The sequence below is a fragment of the Mustela erminea genome, chromosome 8 (genome assembly GCF_009829155.1).
Source record: "Mustela erminea isolate mMusErm1 chromosome 8, mMusErm1.Pri, whole genome shotgun sequence".
Classification (NCBI taxonomy): domain Eukaryota; kingdom Metazoa; phylum Chordata; class Mammalia; order Carnivora; family Mustelidae; genus Mustela; species Mustela erminea.
In genome coordinates, this window is record NC_045621.1 from 33,376,517 (window position 1) to 33,400,357 (window position 23,841).

The window sequence follows — 23,841 nt, forward strand, 5'->3', positions numbered from 1 at the left end:
AAATCCTAAATACTTTAAGGAACTACAGGGCCCCAGAGAATTGGTTCCAGGCTATTGTTCCAACTAAATTTCTTACCACACCTCCCCTTCCCCATCCTTGCAGAATGGTTAAAAATGTTGACTTAGGAGTCAAACTACTGGGCTCAACTCCAGCTCCCTGACTAGCTGTGTCACCTTGGGTAAATTTATTGCAGCTCTGTGCCTCAATTTCCTTACATGTGAAACAGTATCCATTTCACAGAATTGCTGTAGAGGTTAAATGAACACTAGTGACACACTGAGAACAGTGCCTGGCACTCGGCCAACACTTACTGAGCATAAACTATTAACTCACCCTGCTCCAGCTACTGTGGGGCTGCATCCAACAACTGTGTTCTACCCTTTGCTCTGCACATTTCACACAGCTTACACCCATTTTCTACCCAAGTTTCACTTTCACAAAGAGGTCTTTCCTGATCACCCTATTTCAAACAACTTCTATCTCCACTCTTTGCACTAATTTTTCCTCACAGTACTTGTCACTGCCTACTGTTTTACCTATTTATCTACTTACTTTCCTCTCACTAAAATGCAAGATCCACACCAGCTGGGATTTTGTCTTTTTTCATGTGTGCCTCCCACACCTAGAACAGTGCCTGGCATCTAGAAGACCCTTTACTTTATTCACCCTACCCTCCAATACCATGATCCACCATCAACATGGTAAGCTTTTTCAGGATATCTATCTTTGCACATCAAGTTGCCTTGAGTCTGAAGTGCCTTTGCAATGCAATCTTGCTAAGACTACTCAGACTCCAAGAATTCCTTTCCATAGTCCACAAGCATATTGCCACCTTCTCCAATAAATTCCTAACTACTAGTACTTCCTGCTACGCTATCTGTCCAATGATATGATTACTGACTAGAAAATGGAATTTAGACTGATTCTAGCTTTATTATAAAGAAGCAGTTTGTCCTCTGAGTTCCTGTAACTTTGGGACTATACTGCCAACCTCCCTAATTATTCCAACCCACCCAAATCCTCCATGGTCTAGCCCTAACCAGACACGTTCTAGCTCCAAACACCTCTAGTAGTGATTAAACATTTTTAGGTTGGGGAGAATCTGAAGTCATGGTGTTTTGTGAGAAACAAATTATTTAATGTGTGTTGAGATATATAGATACCTATAAACTTGAATTATAAACAGTAAATAAAATGTCACTGCATATTAGCACTACTATAAACAAGTATAAACAAGTAGTGGCAAGTGCCGAAGACCGAAAAAAAAAAAAAATATATATATATATACACACACACACAAAACACACTATACCCACAAACGGGAGAATAAATTAAAATTGAGAAAACTGTAACTAATTTTTCTTACATATTAGAAGAAAAACACCCGTTAGGAGATCTTAGTGATGAAACAATGTCTGTTCTAGTAAATGTGTAGTCTGAAAATCACTAGCCCATATCACATAATTTAGCACTGTATCACATGTGATCTTTTCTTCATAAGACTAATAAGCTCCTTGACTTTAAAACATATCACTCATAAGCATACTGACTATATCAAAAGTGACACACACGTTGGTTCATAGATAGTACTGTGTTAAAATACTTTTTTGTAAAGTGAATACTAAAGCATTTATTCCAATTCATTAAGTCTGGCACTTGTCAGATGCAAATTCCCATGACAGCTAACACTTAAAAAAACCCCACAAACTGAAAATATGCCTATTTATAAAATTCCTCACCAATCTTCATATACTTTCAGTGAACCACTAAATTCTGAATAGCAATTAAATTAAATAATGACAATACTAGGGAAACAGTACTATATATCTAACAATTATTCTTAATGACTTAAGTTAACTTCTGAATACCCCTCTGTTATAAATTCAGTTACATGTTAACAAAGTCACCCTAATTTTGGAACGCAAAAATGTGCTTGGTATATCTGTTAAATGAATGAAAAACTGACCACTCAAATTTTAAAAATTTTTAAAAGACACGTGTTTTATATACTGATTTATATACACTTCCAAATAAAACACCTCAAGTATTTATCTAATATTTATACTTACACCTGCCTTTCAACAAAATAAAAATGTGATCAACTAGCACAATGTGTCATAAATGATAAAACTGCTTTATTTGCATCATGCCTCAAAAAATTACCCTGACAAATCAGTAACAATGAATTTTACTTAGCAGAAAATAGCTGCTATTAATTTTGTTATTTTTACTTTGTTTTTTTACTGCTGAAGTTAGATGTGGTCATGGATCTGCTTTGGCCAATGACCTAAGCACAAATGATACATCATTTTTATATAATGTAAACTTTATCATCTTAGTAATTTTTAAGTGTAAATAAAATTCAATATTAAATACATTCACAATAATTAACCTCTATCACTGGACATGAGAGTTGTAAAGGTGCCCCAGAAGATCTCCTGCTGGTCAGACATACTCTGTTACGTTTATTTTTGAATGATTACGCTCACACACACAGATACAGGACTATAAGAAATAAAATAAATGCTTAACATACACTTGCTGCATTCTCTTAATTATTCAGATCACTCTATGAATAAATAATTCTTCTGCTAGTGATGCCTCAGAAAATTGTCCTTCTACTCTGAGAGATGAAAAGTGAACAAATATATGCTCAAATATACATAATAAAAGGTAGGAATGAGATGAAAATTCTACCTTTATGAAGATTAAAATGGGCTTTTTAAAAGGTAAGTTTGTATTTAAACCAAAAAACACATTAAGTAGGGGATAAAAAGATTTAACTCTTATTTTACAAACTGTTAACAGAATACATAAAATTTACAAGAGATAGGAATTGGGGTCAGTTGTGTGTGAATAATATGGTTAATCTCACACCCTCATAACCACGATTAGTTTTTGCATCAGCAAAGGCAAACAGGAAGGAACCCTGCTGTAGAGGTGGTACCAGTACCGTAGGGGGCAAGCAGACCAAGTATATCCACCATTACTATATAGGAAAAGCTACATGAAGGTTATCCAGGTGAAGAGCTAGAATTTGAGGGGTGAAACAAGGAAAAACCAAGCAACAAAGCCATGGAAACGGAGAATAGGATGGGACCAGCTGTGACAATGAGGCTAAAATGAGTAATTGAAAACTGATGGCTGGTTTATGGCACTTAGCCTTGCAAAAAGCAAGATACAGACGTAGCCAAGAGCAGTAGATCAAGAACCTGGCAGAAAATTAAAATCCCTTGAAGAGCAACATATTTTGTTCAAGAGCATGAGATGACAAGACACAGACTGAAAGAAAATATCTGGTAAAGGACTGTTACCCAATATATACAAGGAATTAATAAAAGTCACCAAGAAAACCCAATCTAAAATACTGGCAAAAGACCTGGCCACCTCACCAAAAAAGATAACCAGATGGCAATTAAGCATACTGAAAGATGTCCAATATCTGATTAAGAAGTTGAAAAATGAGGGGCACCTAGGGTGACTCAGTCTGTATAGTATTCGACTCTTGGTCTTGAGGTTGTATGTTCAAGCCTTATGTTGGGTGTAGAGATTACTTAATAAAATCTTTAAAGAAAGAAAGAAATTGCAAATTAAAACAACAATGAGACACCCTTACACATTTATCAGAATGGCCAAAATCCAAAACACTGACTACACTAAATACTGCTGAGGATGTAGCGAACAAGCACTTTTGCTCACTGCTGGTGGGAATGCAAAATGATACACAGCCACTTTGGAGGACAATTTGGTAGGTTCTTACAAAACTATATATACTCCCACCATACCATCTATCAATTAGGCTCCTTGCTATAAATATCAAAAAAGTTGACAACTTATATCCAAACAAAACCCCAGACTCACATGTTTACAGCAGCTTTATTCGTAACTGCCAAAACGTGGAAGCAACCAAAACTTCCTTCAGTAGGTGAAACAATACACTGTGGTACATCCAGAAACAAGAGTATTATTTAGCACTGAAAAGATATGATCCATTAACCCACCAATGGAGGCACCTTAAGTGCAAATTACCAAGTGAAAGAACACAATCTGAAAATGCTACTGCCTACCATATCACTCCAACTACATGACATTCTGGAAAAGGCAAAACAAAAGAGACTATAAAAAGATCGAAAGAGGGGCGCCTGGGTGGCTCAGTGGGTTAAAGCCTCTGCTTTCGGCTCAGGTCATGATCCTAGGATCCTGGGATGGAGCCCCTCATCAGGCTCTCTTGCTCAGCAGGGACCCTGCTTCCCTTCTCTCTCTCTGCCTGCCTCTCTGCCTACTTGTGATCTCTGTCAAATAAATAAATAAAATCTTAAAAAAAAAAATCAAAAGAAGATCATCAAGGTGCTAGAGGAGTTAGGGTAGAGGGAAAGATTAACAGACAGAGCACAGAGGATTTTTAGGGTAATGCAACTATTTCATATGGTATTATAATGGTGGATACATTTCATTATACAATCATTAAAATCCACAGAATGTACAACACATGAAGAGTGACCCCTAACATAAACTATGGACTTTGGGTGATAATGACAAGTCACTGTAGCAAATGTACCACTCTGGAATGGGATGCTACTGAGAGTAGGGGAGGAAGTGGGAATATGGGAAATGACTATACCATCTCAATTCTGCTATGAATCTAAAAATGACTGAAAAAATAGTCTATTTAAAAAACAAAAAAGATTCAGGGGCTGACCGAAGACCAAGAAAAGACAATCTCTCTTTTTTCAACACAAGTATGTTTTGTATACTTGTAATAATACTGATACAATTCTGAATCCTGATTTTTTAGAGAACAATGAACATTCAACATTACCCTCTGCTTTAGGAGAAAAATACCTAGTTACAGCATTTCATAGCATGATAACAATTCAAAGAAAAAAGGTCCTATCAGAATAAAATGCAGGAAGAAAAAGTCATCTGAGATTTTAACCAACTGCCAACCTAACACCAAAAGCATTATCTATAAAAGGAAAAAATGATAAACTGGACCTCATCAAAATCAGAAACTTCTCTTTCGCAGACACTGTTAAAACAATAAATAAACAAGCTACAGACTGGGAGAAAATATCAAATGATCTGTATCCAGAATCTCTCTCTCTAGAGATCAAAAAAAAACTCTTACAACCCAGTGAAGAAAGCAAACAATTAAGAAATGGGCAGAAGACTTGAAAAGACACTTCACCGAAGATGTTATATAAAGGCAATTTTACACATGAAAACATGTCCAACAACACTGGCCATTAAGGAAATGAAAATTTTAAAAATAAGATACCCATTATAATAGCTAAAATAAAATATACTGACAACACCAAGTGCTGACAAAGATGCCAAACAACTAGAACTCTTCTTACCCATCGCTAGTGAGAATGCAAAATGGTATAGCCCTAGAGGAAAACAGTTTGGCGTATGACCTAGCAATCCCACTCATAAATATTTATCCCAGAGAAATGAAAACCTACATACACACAAAACCTAAATAAATGTTCACAGTAGCTCTCTTCATAATCACAAAAAAACTACATACCATCCAAAACTCCTTGAACAAATAAATAGGTAAATGGATATGTAAACCGTGGTACATTCACCAACAGAATGTATCATTCAGCAATAAAAAGGAACAAACTACCAATACATACACCACCTTGGAGCAATCTCAAAATAACTATGCTGAATGAAAAACGTTTGTTTCAAAAGGTTACAGACTGTATATTTCCATTTACAAGACATTCTTGAGAAAACAAAACTACAGTCACAGAATAGATCAGTGGTTGCCAAATCTCAGGGAAGGAGGAGGATAGGACTACAAAGGGAAAACAGGGAGTGTTCTAGGGTGAAGAAATGTTCTATACTAATTATGGCAGCATTTATATGAATCTATACACATGGGCTAAAATTCACAGAAATGTATATGAAAATAAAAGGCTAATATCAACTTTTTAAAATCTGCAACAACTATGATTCTCAAATTGTGCCGTTTAGTTATTATACCGTAAACATAAGCTAGGATGTCACAATGTTTATTCTTAAAAGCAACTTTGAGGGGTGCTCTGGTGGCTCGGTTGGTAAGCAACTGCCTTCAGCTCAGATCATGATTCCAGGTTGCAGGGATTAAGTCCAGCGCTCAGGGGCAGGGGCAGGGGCTGTCAGTCTGCTTCTCTAGCTCCCTTGCCCCTCCTCCCAGCTTGTGCTCTCTCCCATGTACTAATAAATGAATAAAATCTTAAAAAAAAAAAAAAAGGCAAACTGATTACCAAATAATTGTTAATTACTTCAGGGGTGTCAACTTATGAATGACTCTGGAGTAATTCAAACTGGCATACTACATTCTTCATTTCTGTGAACATAGCTTTTCCTGTCCTTTTAATTACATCCTCAGCCAAGATTAAAGTGGAATTACTAAATCAAAAGAAAATGTTTATTTTTCAGCACTGTGATTAAAATCTGTTCACTGATAATGTCCAAGTTGCATGAAACACATCTTCAATCAAATTATTGGCAAAAGGAAGAGGATGGAAAGGAGGAAGAGAAGAGAGGCCAGTAGGCATGAGTATGCCAAGACCTACAAGTTCCCAGTCTTTGCCCTCGAGTTTTCTTATCTAAGTATCTTCATGGATTGACAAGGATGCTACCTTGGGCCAGGAGTTCTTGGCTGGTTGGAGAGTCAAAGACATTAATAATAATCTGCACAGTCTCTCCCCCCACCCCTGCTGCCAACACACACAATTAAATAATTAATTGCAATTTTCTTTCACCCCCTCAGTTTCAATGCCTGGGCAAAATCCCAGCCAGCCAATCCTAATTAAATGTTTAGGTAACTCAAAGAAATTCATTGGCTAAAACTAATTATAAAAATTTTAGCTCTAAAGTCCGCTGAAACTAGAAATGAGCCATATAATTAATGTGATATGGACTACTGAAAATTAATGACTTCCTTCTTAAAAAGTCTCAAAACTCAGGACAATTTTTAATTCAAATACAGACAAATCTCTGAAGTACAGAAAACTGTATTTAGCATTATTCTGCATTGAAATACTGAAATACACATTGTGTATTAAAAACACGAAGTGGGGGCGCCTGGGTAGCTCAGTGGGTTAAAGCCTCTGCTTTCCTTCAGCTCAGGTCATGATCCCAGGGTCCTGGGATCGAGCCCCACATCCAGCAGGGAGCCTGCTTCCTCCTCTCTCTGCCTACCTCTCTGCCTACTTGTGATCTGTCAAATAAACAAAATCTTAAAAAAAAAAGTAAATTGATAAAAAAAATTTAAAAAAACACAAAATGGGTCATGAATACATGGAGCATATGCTAACTACACAAAAAACATTTACAAAATACCACAGAGAAACTAACACTTTAACGGCATATAATGTCCTAGAAATCTAAAGTATTTTAACCATCACTCAAAGTTAAAAAATCAAATTAGTATTTGAGGACAACTTTCAGGGTAGTTACTAACCAGGACTTTGAATAAGTTAGTTAACTTACCTGGTCTGTAGCTCCTCCTACGCATATTATTACCGGGGTTGACTAGAACAATGGCATTTATTTCCTGCTCCACTAAGATGTCTTAATACTACTGCAAGGTAGGCTCCATTTTTCCCTGAGTAAATATGATTTATACTGGTTCCATAGAATTTAAAAAGTGGCATTTTCCAATCTTTTGGAAAAAAAAATTAAGAGCCAAAGGATATCTGCTAAGTACCCTCTGGTCTCCAAATTCTGAAACAAATATTGTTTATTTCATCTGATTATTTAGATAAATATGCAACATTTACATGATCAAAAATAATATTTAAGTTCCCACATATATCTGAATTTTTTCAGGGGCCTGTCACTTTACAAATTTTACCAGTTATGTAAACCCTATTTTTCTAAGGAATATCATTAAAGAGTTATTCTTGAAGAGCTCAAAAACTTACATCAGTGATGACATAAACCTGTCGATAAAAGTGGCTACCTACAGAAGTCCATCTCCATGAAGTGTAGAAGACACCTCTCCTAATCTGACACACATAGGTTTTAAAAAGCTCCATAGCTCTTCGCTTTCTCCAGAGAACTCTTAATTTAAAAGATTAAAAAGAAATAGTGTAATACTTTGCTATTTTTATGTTAACAGTCCTATATAGGGAATAGAGGCGGCACAGGAGTGCAGTTGCTGAAGTTTGCCTGTCTGATGCAAATCACAGATCCAACACTTAATAGATACATAACCACCAGTAACTTCTTTGTGTATCAAGTTTTTACAAAATAGGAATAATAACAACACCTACTTCAAGGAGGTGTTGTGTGGATAAAATGAGTTAATATATAAATAATGCTTACAACAGGGCCCAGCCCACAGTAAATGTCATATAAGCATTTGTTGTAACCATAATGTTATTGATATTACTTATTTATAATAGTATCACATAAATATTTGATCTTGCTACTCTGTAGGTGTGGTCCTTATATAGAATAAGGTTCAAGACCGTCATCATGATCATCATCATCACCTTGAACTTGTTAGAAACTCAAAATCTTAGGTCCTAGGTCAGTTCTACTGAATCAGGATCTGCATTCCCAAGTGCTTTAGATTTTGAGAAACATGTGACACAAAACACATATACATAAATATGGTGACATATGTTATACAGTACTTCCTAAACTCTCAATTTCTACAGGATTCTTGCTTTCCTTTCTTCTATAAAACAAATTTCTCTGTTAACTGGAAGGAATCCTTTTACTTTATAATTAGAGGAGTTTGTAAAGCAGCTAGTATCTATTCTCTGTATACTCAATGTAAGTTTGAATAGATACTGCTCTCTCTCACAATACATAACAACCTTAAGATTTTTGTATTTCAAAAGCAAACTTGTACTAAGTACTTGTACTAAGCTTAGGAGCATTAATCTTAAATGCTGCTATCTTAAACTTTGTTGGTATTTTAAACTTTCCAAGAATTCACTAAAGTCAAAAGATTCCTCAATGATCTAAAATTCACTGCCTTCCTGATATTTTCTAGTCTGATAGTATTGTTTCTCACTATTTTCACTAACATTCAGAAAAAAAGGTGGCAGTCTCAATCGGAGGAATCATAACAGTATCATGGACAAAACAGTAAGATAGCTACTACAGGGTAAACTTGTTTCTCGACTGCTGTCAGAACATTCTTCTGTAAATAATTTTACTAACATATATATAATACTTAGTAATGTAAATTTAAACATTTTATAAAGAGCACACTACCTGTAATTTCAACTTAAAATTCATTCCTAGTGGCAGAATTTCCCCACTCACTTTGAAGTGTCCAAAATGAAGCTCTTAATTCAAAAGAATACATAAAAATCTTTCTTCAAACTGTCAATTCAGATATATAATGATTCCTTCCAACAAGCAAAGGAGGGTGCTAGCCACTATGGGGGATAGAGGAGCTTAATACTAGCATTCATATGACCTTAATACAAAGTAGAATACAATGAATAGCAGTAGAGAATCATGAGGCTCAAAGCAGGGGCACACAGTGGTAAATTAGGAGAATGCATTTTTATAATTCCATACATAAAGAGTATTTGCTACATGTTAAAGCAAGTAAGAAATCATCTAAATTTAGCATCATTTAAAAAAAAATATGTCCTCAGTTAATATAAAAAAAAAGAGTTAGAAAAATCAGGATTTCTCTATGAGTACAAAGTAGTGCCATGAAAACCAGTAAAGCTTTTTAACTAATGGCTGGAAACGAAAACTGAAAGAAAGCAGAATACCACAGAAGGACATGAATTATCTATCACTTGTAAAGTATTACATTCACAATGGTTAAGACAAAAGATATACATTAAAAACCCTTATAGCACTAGTACCATAATTAAACTCTGGACAAAGATACTGACAGAATAAGTAGTAAAACATATACAAAGCATGGCAATATGGTAATTAGTCTTTTTGTTCTCTTCAATAACATGGGGAAAGAAAACCCCCCTAGTTCCACAGGATCACACAATGTGGCTCCCACCAGACAGACAAACTCATCTCAAAAAATGAGAGACAGAGACCCCAAAATCTTCACTGTGCTTTTAAATGGTGAAATATACTCTACTTTAACAGGGTTTGGATTCAGCAATTAACTGGGTAGGTAGAAGCACATTTGGAAGACAAAACAGAATCTGGCAGCTGGTGAATATAATGCATGGTTTCCATCTGACTGCTAGTATTCTCAGGGATTCATTTCCATAGACAATTATTGAGCGTCAACTATATGAAGGAGCAGGAGGCAAAAACAAGAATAAGACAGGCTCTAGGTTGGTCACTTGCTTTTTTGATAAACATTAACAGAACACCACTAGAAAATATAACAGAAAGCAAGACAGAAAGGGGCATCTGCCCTCACAGTGCTTCATCTACACAACAATTTAACTGGGAATAGCAAATATTTAACACATGGGTGAATTTACCAAATTAAGTAACACCTTAACCTTGGCTCTCCCCAATATCATTTCTCTTCCAATCCTTTCAAACATTCAATTTCTTAGGCTCCTCCTATCCCGTGGTTGCCATCTACCTGAATCTCTAATAATCTCTATTCCCTTCATTATCACCCAAAATCTCTTTCTCTTTGGGGATTCCTCTAATCATATTCCAGTCACTCTTCCAAATCATATTCTTAAGGGTTTGTACCCCTAGCTCAGACAGAGCTTTCCTCCTGTCATCACCCTAAGTTACTTCAGTATTCATTTTAATAGTTGTTTCTTTCAACAACTTAAAAAGTTAGAAAATAAGGACAAGATGGCAGGAGAACAAAAGATATGTAGCAATGAAGCACTTAAGATGGCATGTCTACTAAATCTTTTACTCCATCTTCACTTCAGTCAGTATCTTTTGGAAAACAAAAAACCAATGGCTCCCACCACCCAACAGGATAAAACCCAAATTCCCTATAATGTCTTTCTAAAACCTAATATCCAGCCTACTTTACCACTCTCATTCCCCCAAAATTATCTGAAACCTTTTATAGTCCATCTACACTGATCTTCCCTGACTATGCTCATGCTTACCTTCCTTTTTTATTTATGCCATTTTTTGGACTATCTTTTCACTCTGTTCGTATGATGAACCTTTAATAATTCTTTAAGGCTCATCAACAGTGAGGCTCTTTCTACTTTGCCCTGAATTCCTCAAGCAAAATAATTCTCCTTCAAATCTGATTACCTCACTAAAACTGGAAGATTCTTGCTGACAGGCATAGTGTCTTAATTATTTTTTGGTAGATGAAACACAAGAGACTCAGTATCTGTGGGCTTCTGAAATGAATCTGTCTTTGCAAACAATCTTATTCCTGAGTGTTTCTATCAGTGCAATTATTATTCTTATATTTTGTACTTAAATGTCATTAAAATAAAAACCACTACACTTATTCACATTTGCCTAGAAAGGAAAAGAACTAAAAAAGCTTTATTATAAATGCTAAGTCTATTAAGTAATTGGCTTAACAAAACAGTCCAAAGCTTACCAAGAATACAAACTTCATTTCCACATGCAATTAGTACCCTCACAGAAACACTTTAATTTACTGGTGAATAAACATAACATTTAAAATCCTGGCTCTTCTCTTTCTCCTTTCAAAAATGGGGAGAAAAATCAATATACTAAAGAAAAGTTTATATAGAGACATCATTTTCAGCAAATGAAACCCTATATACAAAAAATAAATAATAAGGTGTTATAAAAGATTTTTCAGTTTACCACACATACAAAAAACTCCAAAAAACCTCAAATGAGAAAGCCATTTAAAAATTCAAACTATTCAAAAAAAAAAAAAAATTCAAACTATTCTTCAAAGCTTCAGTTTCTCTACCTGTAAAACAAAGTGCTTAGAACTGATCAGATTACTAGGCACAGATTCAAGTGCTTAAGTTCCCCAAAGGCAGGGACTTTTCATATAATGCAAATGCTTATTATTAGACCACTGCTTGGTACATAAGAGGTCCTTAATAGGGAGTTTTCTAAATGAATGAAAAAAGTCAGCAGGATCAAGCTCCCTTATTCTGCCTTCCATCCAAAGTAAGAGAATATCTGAAGAACAGGATATATGGATATAAAGACTTCATTTTTTTTCATTGTGTGGATATAAATCCACTTATTCAACAGTCTATTAGTGAACATTTATCTAGTTTTCAGCCTTTTTTAGCATTTAAACAATACTACAGTAAATATTAGTACAAATACTTTTTATACACATATTTAAACGTATCTATAGAATGGATTCTTCTTTTTTTTTTAATCTTTCAAGTTTTTACTTAAATTCCAGTTAGTTAACACATATAGTGTAGTATTAGTTTCAGTTGAATTTAGTGTTCATCACTTACATATCACACTTACAAATAACATAATTCATCACTTACATATAACACACTTACATTTAAAAGAAATACTTTTAAAAATCACTGAAATCAATGTTCTTTTTATTAAGAAGAAGCTGTTTCTGGTACAGCTAAAGTCAGCATCGTTTTTGCTCAAACTTTCAAAGTACAAAAATTAGCTCATTTATGAGGCTACCATAGTATTATTCAATTACTAAAGAGAAATAATTTGGGTGAGAAAAGAAAATTAAGCATAAGGCGAATCTAAGAAACCTATTAAGCATCACAAAATTGGAATAAAGTTCTTTCCATATTAAAACCAAAGAAAGTTTCTCTCCCGATTTTAAGAAACAATTAAAAATGGAAATGTTTTTATGCTAAATATGTTTTATGGCACAGAAAAGGACAACAGTAAACTTTAAGACTATTAATATTCCTAAGTCTTAAAAAAATAAAATTTTCAGAATACATAATCATTATATAACTTTAAAGCCCATTTAGGATAACAAAATCAATCCCAATTATAAATTAGTAATTTGAAGTCCAGAGAAGTCTAGTAATTTGTTCATGACTCTTAGTAGCAGAATTAAGCCTAAAGCCCAGTTTTTCCTACTTTCTACCCAGTACTTTTTCCACTACAGCTACTTCTAAATTTTTTCATATTATTAAACATGAAGTGTTCAACAGTGGATACAAGAAGCAAAAGCAAGTCTTCAGTTACTTCACTATGAGCTTAAACACTTTCCGTCAAGTTTAAATCCCAAACAGGTATCTTTTAAAAGATGACTCCAAAAAAATCAACAAGACCCTTAAATATCTTACAATTTTGTCAGTTACACCTCAATAAAGCCAAAGGGTGGGAGATGGTTCCACCCTTACCTAACCCTACCCACAAGTAACAGAATTGATTAGCACTATGTTTAATTTTAAAATTGTCTTTAGCCATTAAACATACACACAAACACACAGAGTTAAAATGGTTACAAAAACCACAACTCTGCTAAAGAAATGTTGACATCATTTTATAACTTAAAGTTAGAGCTTGATCCGGTCATTTTTCAGTTTCCACTGCAATCCTTAAATCTACCTAAAATGTTTTAAATCCTCAGGATTAAATTCCTTGTTTCTCTTTTCTGTGTAACTTCATCTATTCGCTCATGATTCCCAAATTTACATTTCCACTTCAAATTTCTCAGAGAACTAGATTTGCATATTCAATTTCACTGGCAGCTTAAAATCAACCTGTTCAAAGGGAGTTCCTTTCTCTACCTCATCCGTATATTAAGAAAATGGAAAACACCCTGTTGCCCAAGAACCAAACCTAGTCCTCTTGAATTCTTTCCTCTTCCTCATTCCCTACAACCAATCTATTAAGAAGTAACAATCTTTCTACATTCAAAGTATCCTGAATCTGTAATCTTCTATCCCCACTCTCACTACACTGGTATAAATCACCACTATTGCTCTCTCACCTGAATTACTGGATTATTCCTTCCTACTCCCCTCACTTCAACTCTTGGGCCCCCTAATTTATGCATCACACAACAACCCAAGTAATATTTTAAAAATCTGTATCAGATCATGTCACTGTCTTATTTAAAATTCTTGAATGGCTTCCTAATGTACATGTAATTAAGTATGAAGCCCTTATACCAGGGCTTCAATGCCTCTCTTTCCAAACCTCATCTTGGTCCCATTTTTCCCCACTGACAATACTTAATTCCCCATTCACAACAGGCTTTGTTTTCAATTTCTCTATTCCAGAGATTGGCAAAGGATGGTCTGCTGTCTTTTTAAAATAAAGTTGTACTGGAAAACCGCCATATTCATTCATTACATATAGTCAATTGCTCCTCTGGTGCTGAAAGAGGAGAGTGTTGAGGAACTACCAACAGAATCTATGGCTCAGGAAACTAAAAATACTATCTGGTCCTGCAAAGAAAAAAACATTCTACATTCCCCTTTGCCTGGAACACTCCTCATGAGCACCTTCTCACTTTTCAAGTTCCCTCTTACTCAAAGAGTCATTTCTTGAATATACAGTTTTCCTCTATCACTGTATCCTGTTTTCTTCAGCATGTTTTATAACTAAACATTTGTTTACTCGTTTAACTGTTCTATGACTGCAGGGATCAAATGTATTCCAACATATTTTTTATACCTAAGCCAGAGGCTGGCAAATAACATACTTCTGGATGTTGAATTATGTAATAAGAAGTCTTACATGGGTACTTTTGAGGCTTTGACAAAATGATCTATAATTTAAAAATCCTTAAAACTGGAAAGAACTTTTTCTCCAGTAAAACCATGCTTTTAAAGTTATTTAGAAACAAATGTTAAAGATAACCCTGTCAATTCTGAAATGTTTTCATATTTACCAAAATGAGATTTTTTTTTTCTTATGGAAAGGCACAAAGGCCATATAATACTCCAAGTTTTGCTTTGTGGTTTAGAGAACCACACTGAATTCCTCTGGGTCTCAGTTTCCTCAAAGGGAACATTCTTCTAGAGATCGGAAGAATATACTACCAAGTTAAAAGAAAAGCATTTAGCTTTTCTATGGCTGCTTCAATTTTGTGAACTTACTTCTAAAGCCAACAATTAGCTACCTTAATCTCAGAAAAGTTCCTCCATTCATCCACCCTGATAGTTTGTGCCACGCTGTTTTATCAAAGGTGCTGCTCAGATATTTACTATTCTCATCTTGCAACCAGGATATCAGCAACAAACTCTGAGTAAAAATTATATTTCATTTGAATCTTTCAACATGAAAAAATAGGTCCTGGCTGCCTATATACCACAGCACTAAAATGTTCACTTCAGTAGAAAGTAACTTTGCTTTAAAAAAAAAAAAAAAAGTATTATTGCTTACGTAGTTGCAAAGTGCTAAAAGCATAATGAACAAAGAAAACAAACAAACAAACAAAAAACCCCACCTGACTAGACCACACATAAGGTTTTCAGAACCACAAAAAGGAATACATTCTGGGAGACTGAATACGGTTCCTTTCATACCAGAGACCCTGAACCTGAACCAATTTCTCACCTTCTAGTCAGAAAGTGCACCGCATAAACAGGTAATATCAATTATTATGCAAACTGTGCTTCTGCACATTTGGTAGGAAAAAAAGACACTTCCTACATCAGAGCACATTTAGGCTATTACATAATGGCTCTGCCTATCAGTTAACAAACTTCTTTGTCCCATTCATATAGTAGTACTGTATTTGTATGGTTACTAAATGTTTTCATAAGACTAAGAATGAAATAAGATCTATGAAGAACACAAAAATGAAAGCAGACACTAGCAGAGGTTAAAAGATTTAATTCAACTGAAATAATAAAATTAATCATTAGATACACTGGTATTGGTATATTTCCTGGCCAGAAATTGAATAGTTTAAACTGGTCAAATGTTTTGTGAAAGAAACAAAAAATTAAAGAACTTTTTCAGATGCTGGTGATGTATGACTAATGCCTATGCAACAGAAATAAAAAGAATTTAGTGTATACAATTTCTTTAGCACAATTAACTTGAATACATGTTCTCTGGAACATATTATAGGAAACTGCCTATATTTTAATAATAACAGCTAACCTGAGATATGGGATCACTTTAAGCAACTCACAAGTATGCCCAAGCTTTTACGGTTATAGAATTATTGGTCACATGACTTCAATTTCTACCTAACCATATTTCGGAGTCCAAAAAAATCACTTATACACTGACTTCCCACTCTGGTCTCCTCTCTTCTCCTCACTTTTTGGGTTAGCCAGCTCTCAATACAGCATGTAACTACAGATGTTTTTTATGCATCTATGCCCAAGCTGCAAAGCAAATTCTTCAAAACAAAAAAAAAAGACAAATCACACATTCAGGCCAACTCCTATTGGGCTATCTTTTTCCTCACTTGCCAATTCCTTAGTATATTCCCAAGAAAGGCTACTCCAAGTCTCTTCATCTCATCTTCAGAAGATGCATGGCTTAATTATTAGATTTGTAATAGTTTCAGAACTAAAGAATCTCAGGAGATATTACTACTAGCTCCTTCATTTTAATTATAAATAAACCAAGAACTAGAATTAAAGGACTACAGCTTTACAAACACTGAGCCAATTTACTCAAAGCCTCTCCTACACCCTCAGTTTCATTGAGTTTATTGCATCTTGATCCATTCATTATGCCTCAGGAGTAGATCTACAGAGGAGTCAAGGACTTAGCCTGAAACCACACTGCCTGAATACTGTTCCAGCTAGGCCGCTTACTATGTGCATCTCAGCAAATCACTAATTCTCTGTGCCTTGGTTTCTCCACTTACAGAGAGAACAGTCATATCCTGCTCATTAGGTTGTGACCACTAACACAGGTAAAAGCACTGGAACTGAACCTATCACATGCAAAAGCTAAATAAGAGTAAGTTATGACCACTACCACCATTCAATATGGGACTGCTGCTAAAACCTTTGCTTCTCTGTTCTCAAATCCGTACTCTCTCCATAACCAAGAACTCAGCTGCTTCAATCATCTCCCCTTCAAGAGCTTTAAGCAAAACTCTTGCACTCTACATTTCTTCTTCCTTTTGATGCCAAGTTTCTTTATTTAGTCATCTTCATTTCCCACACCTACGTACCATAACTTGCTTTTGAAAATTCGTCCTCTGGCTCTAGGATTTTTTTCTCTGAAATCCAATACTTCTTCCTCGGAGTACATGCTACCAAACATCCAATCTTCATCTTCAGTTTAAGTTTCTGCTCAAGCTCAAAATCTATCTCTAAACACATGGTATTTCTAGCTGAGCATTTTATGATGATCTCACACTCAATTTCCCTCATATAAAATAATATCTAAGGTATCTTCCAACTATAAAAATATCCAATCTTACCTAAAACAGTATCTCTCACACCCTCTATCCAATCATGTCTAGCCTATTACTTTACTCAAAATTTCCAGCAAACATCCAGCAAACACCCAATTCTACATTTATACCATTTTCATCTTAATCTTCTTAAAATATTCTGTCACATTATCTTCCACTTAAAAACCTCCAATAAACCTCCACTGTTAAGCCCAAATTCCTTAGCTTGGCATTCAAGTTTTTCCTCCAATCTCCTCCCAAACCACTATATTAGAATGCACTAATCCCCATAAATTCTTATATACCTCAATCAAACTCTATTTACCACCTAAGCGTATCCAACTTATTTCTGTATAATCACATGACATCTGCCATCCTGGAATGCCTTCCACACTATTCACTTATATCGCAAATGTCTCATGGCTTGGTTCAATTTGATACTTTCCCATTTAATCTTACAGCCCCAGATAATTTCTCCCTCATTTGAATTCCTAAGCCATTTATTGCCTACTGATTTCATTTGCCACTTAATTATATAATGCCTCACACTGTTATCTAAATGCCTGCATCATCTCTCAGATCACAGTACAAATAAGGGATACCAAATCTCTTTGTACCCACTGTATATTCCTAAAAGCTGTGCACAGTAGGCACTAAAGAAACTGTTGGTTGCATAAAGAACATAATCACCTTGCTTCATGAGATACTAGGTACCTCCTCATGTAATCCCATGTAAGAGAAAGAAATTATGGAAGGAATAGTAGAAATAGAAAGTACTATTTTATAACCACCACAGTAATAATGATTCATGCAAGAATCATCAATGGGTGCTAGAACCATCACATAAAAGTTTCTTGGGGAAAAGGATATTTATACAGTCTCAAAATATATCTGAACAAATTACTTATGAATTACAAAGGGAAAAAAGGTACCTTCACAGTGGAGAAATCTGGCGGACACCAAGTGATCAAAGTTAACATCACCAATAATGGGATAAACTGACATCATGTGCCTCCTGATGTGATGCACTGAGGACACAACATCACTTATGTATTATTCCTGCCAAAAATGCATAACCTGAAACTAGTCATCAGGAAACAATCAGACAAACCAAAAACCGAGGGACAATCTACAAAACTGACCCATACTCTTGAAAAATGTCAATGTGCTGAAAGACAAGAAGCTCTGGAGCTGAGTGTGTGATCCTGGATTGGATCCTGGATCAGAAAACAAACTGCTATAGAGGACATCACTGCTACACAGGACAACTGATGAATCTGAATATGGACTATATTAGATAACAGTATTATATTAATGTTAAACTGCCTGATTTCAAACATTAGTCTTCAGTTAAGTGAGATAATTTCCTTGTTCTTAGGAGAAACATCCCAAAGCATTTGAGGGTAAATGAATTTAAAATTTATTCTCTGATTCTTCAGCAATAATAGTAATATCAATGACAGTAATAATAACAAGTATCAATAGAAAGATTAGCAAAAATGTGGCAAAATGTTAACTGGTGAATCTACAATACAAGAGATCATTGTACTATTTGGTACAACTTTTCCCATTTTTTTGTTTCTAAATTTTTAAAAAATGAACCCTAATACCACACAAAAACTTTGAGAAGTTTTTATTTACCTGTGGTAATTTTCTATTTTATCTGACAATCTTAAAGCAAGACATACTTGCAATAGAAGAATTTGTTCTACATAAATATTTTAAAAAGTAAAAGTATCTTTTTAGCACCAAAGAAATATTTATAATTTTAATAGCCCAACACTAATTTACTTTAAAAAACAATTCACATTTACTATAAAACTCAGCTAAAAACAATGTCAATTTCAACTGGTGTAAAGTCTTAGACAGTATTTTTTTAAACAATGTTGTTTTATTACACAGAGAAAGTAGAGAAAGATAAAATGGACTGACTGGTTAAGCATTTTAAGGAAAAAATAATGATCTCTAATTCATACATTAATAAACAAGTATTCGTAAACTAATGAAAGTCTGTTTCCTTAATTATGATTACAGAGAATGTATTTATTGTAAATCACAAACTTCACCTTCCCTCAATGATCAAAAATTGTGATTTAGCTGATCATAAGTTTTGAGTGAGGTTTTATACTACATTATAATACAACTATTAATTGATTACTATATATTTCTATAGGCTTCCTGGAGCCCTTAAAACTAGTATTTCTAGTCAAAGTACAATATAGTATATAAAGGATTTTCTAGATTCCATATAATTAGCAATAGTCCTTTTAAAGTTGGATACCTTATTTATGAGATGTTCGGTAACAACTTCTCTTAGTCCAGTGTAGAGCTTTTCTCCATGTTTATGCAAAACCATTGTATAAGCATTTCTATAGAGCTCCTCAAAACTAAGACCACTGTTATTCTTACGCTGGATTTCTTGAATTGCATTTTTCAGAAGGTCCCAAATGCTGTTTACATATTTTTCATCCATGGTCATCTGTAATATCCAAGAGAGAAAAAGAGACAAAAAGAAACACCAATGGTTGAAAATCTGTGTGTTGTCCATATAGTAATTATCTTATTATATGCCTAAGATTATAAATCTGTATGACTTATAAGACTTCTTGTTTTAACAATAATAAAGGGGTACATTTAATGTTTTTAGAGATGACAGAGCAATTTTTTAAAAATACTTTAAGACCGCCTTCCTTTCTTATATGCATTAAACCCCTCCAATTTAAATGAAATCATAATCCCTGATGTTAATACTTGCTTTATTTAGCCAAAAGTGTAAAGCACACTTTTCCTTAGTTTACTTAGTAGAACACAAACTCAGAGAGCTACTGAGACAGAAAGAGTTCCATGATTTTAAAAATAATACAGGGGGTGCCTGGGTGTCTCACTTCGTTAAGCTTCAGACTCTTGGTTTGGGCTCAGGTCGTGATCTCAGGATAGTGAGATAGAGCCCCACGATGGGCTCCACATTCAGCGCAGTCTTAAGTTTCTCTCTCCTACTCCCTCTGCTCCCTCTGCCCCCTCCCGGTCCTCCCTGCATGCACTCTTTCTAAAACAAATAAATCTTAGGGAGAAAAAAAATTGAGGACATGAACACTATCTTCTTCTCCTGAAGATTTACAGAGCTCCTTAGCAAATTAAAGATCGGAAGAAGAACTGCAGTTAAAAACAAAACAAACAATCCTCCCACACACACTTTCTGTTTAACCTAGCATTTTTATTTTTTTCCTTTCCCAGTTCAGATTCCAAGTCCATTATATGTGGCTACCTTGTATACACCTATGAATCACTTTCCCCTCTCCAGACCAAAATACTTGCTATTCTAAACCCCATCTACCCACCTACTCTTCACATGCACCACGTGTAAATCAAAGTAAATGAATAACATATATATACCAATATTCAACATGTCTCAGTTTAAATTCATTATCACTAACCACCAAGTAGGCCCTGGGTGCAACCCCATAATCCTACATTCTAGACTACTGACTATCTTCCTAGATGATTTTACACCATTTCCTCCAAACTCACTCTCGGATAATGACCTGCTTCCTGTTCCATTGAGAAAACAGAAACGACCTGAAGACATACTGTACAAACCCCAACCATATCCAGCAATCCATATGATTATGTATCAATATTACTACTCTACTGTTCTTGAGCTCAAAGTACGAAGTTATTATACTCAAATTATAAACAGGGACCATAAACATAGGCATCATCGAGGACTTACTAGAAATGCAGAATTTCAGGCTCCACCCCATGCCTACAGAACTATAATCTGCATTGTGACCCCAAGTGATACCTGTACAGAATGAAGTTTAGTTCCATCCCAACTCATCTTTTCAAGGACCTCCCTTTATCAATCTCCCTTCTTAGCATCATCAGATTCTTTCCTCTCTGCTAGACAATTTCTATACACATTCAAAATCATCAATTTCCCATCTTAAAAACAAATCCTCACAAACCCACCATTTCTCCAGTACCATCCAAGCCTGTGTTTTCCATTTACAGCAAAATCACAAGACTTGAGACATTTCTACATTCACTGTCTCCAAGTCTCATTTTTCTCATTATATCTTGAATCTATTCCAGTAAGTCTTTCATCTCTACTGTTTCAATGAAATTACCCAAGGAGGTCACCAGTGACTTCCATCCTGCAAAATCTAAATGGCTAGAGTCTTAGTTCTCATCATTCTTGACCTATCTGGCAGCAACTGAAAGAGCTGATCACTCCTACTCCTCACTTGCCTTCCAAGCACTACAATCTTGTTTTTCTTCCCATTCCTCTAGTTTCTATTTGTCAGTCTGCTTACTAGTTCTTTCCCTCCCAGCAGCCTCCAAACTTGAACTTCTTTGTCTAGCCACAACTCAGTTTTCAGGTGAAGCTCATTTCATCTATGCTCATGGCTTAAGTTAACATCAATATTTATATATTGTGTTTGGCCCTCTCCCCTTGATACCAGAGTCCTATATTCAGCCATGTTTTTAACTGAATATCTACTAGCATCTCAAACTTACAGAAATCCTAATCCTTGCCCTTAATTCTGCTTTCCCAGCAGTCTTCTCTGACAAGCGAATGTCCACTCTATCCTTCCAGTTGCTAAGGCCAAAAAAAAAGCTTGTAATCCCTCAACTTGATTCTAATCCAACAGGAAATTCTTTTGTCTCTACATCCAAAATGTACCTAGAATCTAACTCCTACTCACCCTTTCCACTACTACTAGCCTTGTCCAAAACACCATCATCTCTCAAGGCATTCCAAAAGCTCCCTAACTGGTCTGCTCCTAACCCACTATCAAAGAGCAACCAGTGACCTTCTAAAAACATAAATCATGTCACTCTTTTGCTCACAACACTCAAGTGACTTTTCATCTCTCTTGAAGTTAAGTCAAAGTACTTATACAAACTACAGAACATTATTTGGATCTGATAATCTGACTTCATCTATTCTTCCTCCTTGCTCCCTGCTCTAGCCACAGCAGACTCTCTTTGCCATTCTTTGGAATATGTCAAACAGATTTTTGCTTCAAGATGTTTGTATTTGCTACTCTCTCTCTCAAATGTTCTTCCCTCAGGTATCTGCATGGCTCATTCACTTTATCAACCTCAAAATTCTTGTTCAACCATCACCATAAAATGAAGCTTTAATTTCATACTCCATTTAAAATAGCAGTCTCCTCTTACTAGTCACCCCCAAATTCCAACCCCACAGTCATTTTTTTTCCTTATTTCTTTTCCCACCTCCCTCCTCCCATTCAATGTCCGCTCCATGAAGGCAGCAATTTTTTTCACTGAGGAATCCCTCAGCCACTGAAGTAATACATGGCATACAACAAACATTCATACTTGCTGATGAAATGATGTCCTGCTAATCTTTGACTAAGGAGCTGTTATTATACCATGTACTGCACTCACAACCTGGGAAACATGGCAACAATTATTCATCAGCTTCACACCTATTTCTGACTTGAATGGACAGAAATTACTGAGTGGAATCCTCTCTGAAGAGGTTAAGAAGAAACTTTTGGAGGTGATAAATATGTTTATTGCATAGATCATGGTGATGCTTCACACTCTCTTCCAACTTACATTCGTTAAATATGTATGGTTTTTTGCATGTCAGTCACACCTCAATAAAGTCATTAATGGGGGGGGGGAACCCACACTCCCTCCAAGCTATGTTCAATGGGTACGAATGTGAAAGAGTAAGTAATTTAGATAACCCCAAAATAGTTCTTTCAGTTACTCTAGCAGTAAAATATCAGTTCAACCCTCAATCATAGAGGATTCTTAAGCAAACGACTCCAACAGAGCCTTATTATTCTAATCTTTTCTGAAGTGCTTAAAAGGAATTCTGTAAAAAAAAAAAAAAAAAAAAAAAAAACCAAACCAAAACAAACAAACAAAAAAAACCAACCTTTTTATTACTTTAATCTTATTCAAATCCCAGGTCTAGTAAATACTATTTTGAAAAGGCCTTAAGAGAATTTACCACTAGATCGAAACTACTCTTTTTTTAATCAGATATCCTGATACACAGAATGCCATCCTTATAAAATAGTTTAATAAGATATAGTTGTTCATAACTTTTCACAATAAAAGATACAAGTCCATATGACAATCATGGCCTCAAGTACTCTATACACTGAGGTTATAAAAAAGCAGACTAAGACACCATCTCTAAACATTAAATAATGAACACATAAAGCAGAACATTCAGAAAAATTCCAGAGGAAGACCAAAGTTAATGCTGACTCTAAACTCCAGAGGTAACCATACTGCGAACAGCTGAGCAAAACTGCAAATGATCTTTTCAGGCTCTGTATGATAAGACCCCATGAAAGCTAGAAAATGTACAAAAAGGTCGCTATCTGTAACAAATTACTAAATTTTCTATTAGAAATTAAAGAACTTAAAACAGGGGCGCCTGGGTGGCTCAGTGGATTAAGCCGCTGCCTTCGGCTCAGGTCATGATCTCAGTGTCCTGGGATCGAGCCCCGCATCGGGCTCTTTGCTCAGCAGGAGCCTGCTTCTCTCTCTCTCTCTGCCTGACTCTCTGCCTACTTGTGATTTCTCTCTCTGTCAAATAAATAAATAAAATCTTTAAAAAAAAAAAAAAAAAAAGAACTTAAAACACATAAACCAAGAG

General features: G+C 35.2%; 1 protein-coding gene across 2 annotated transcripts in view; it reads right to left on the reverse strand.

Annotated features, from left to right (window-relative positions):
• CUL3 (cullin 3) overlaps window positions 1-23,841 on the reverse strand; it is a 94,804-nt gene that overhangs the window by 53,826 nt on the left and 17,137 nt on the right. Inside the window, exon 2 of one of the 2 annotated variants that reach the window (XM_032354978.1) lies at window positions 19,474-19,671. In XM_032354978.1, the coding sequence (XP_032210869.1) occupies window positions 19,474-19,671 (198 nt within the window). Of the gene's footprint in view, window positions 1-18,124; window positions 18,221-19,473; window positions 19,672-23,841 lie in introns of those variants that run through there. The other variant, XM_032354979.1, reaches the window with a different exon arrangement.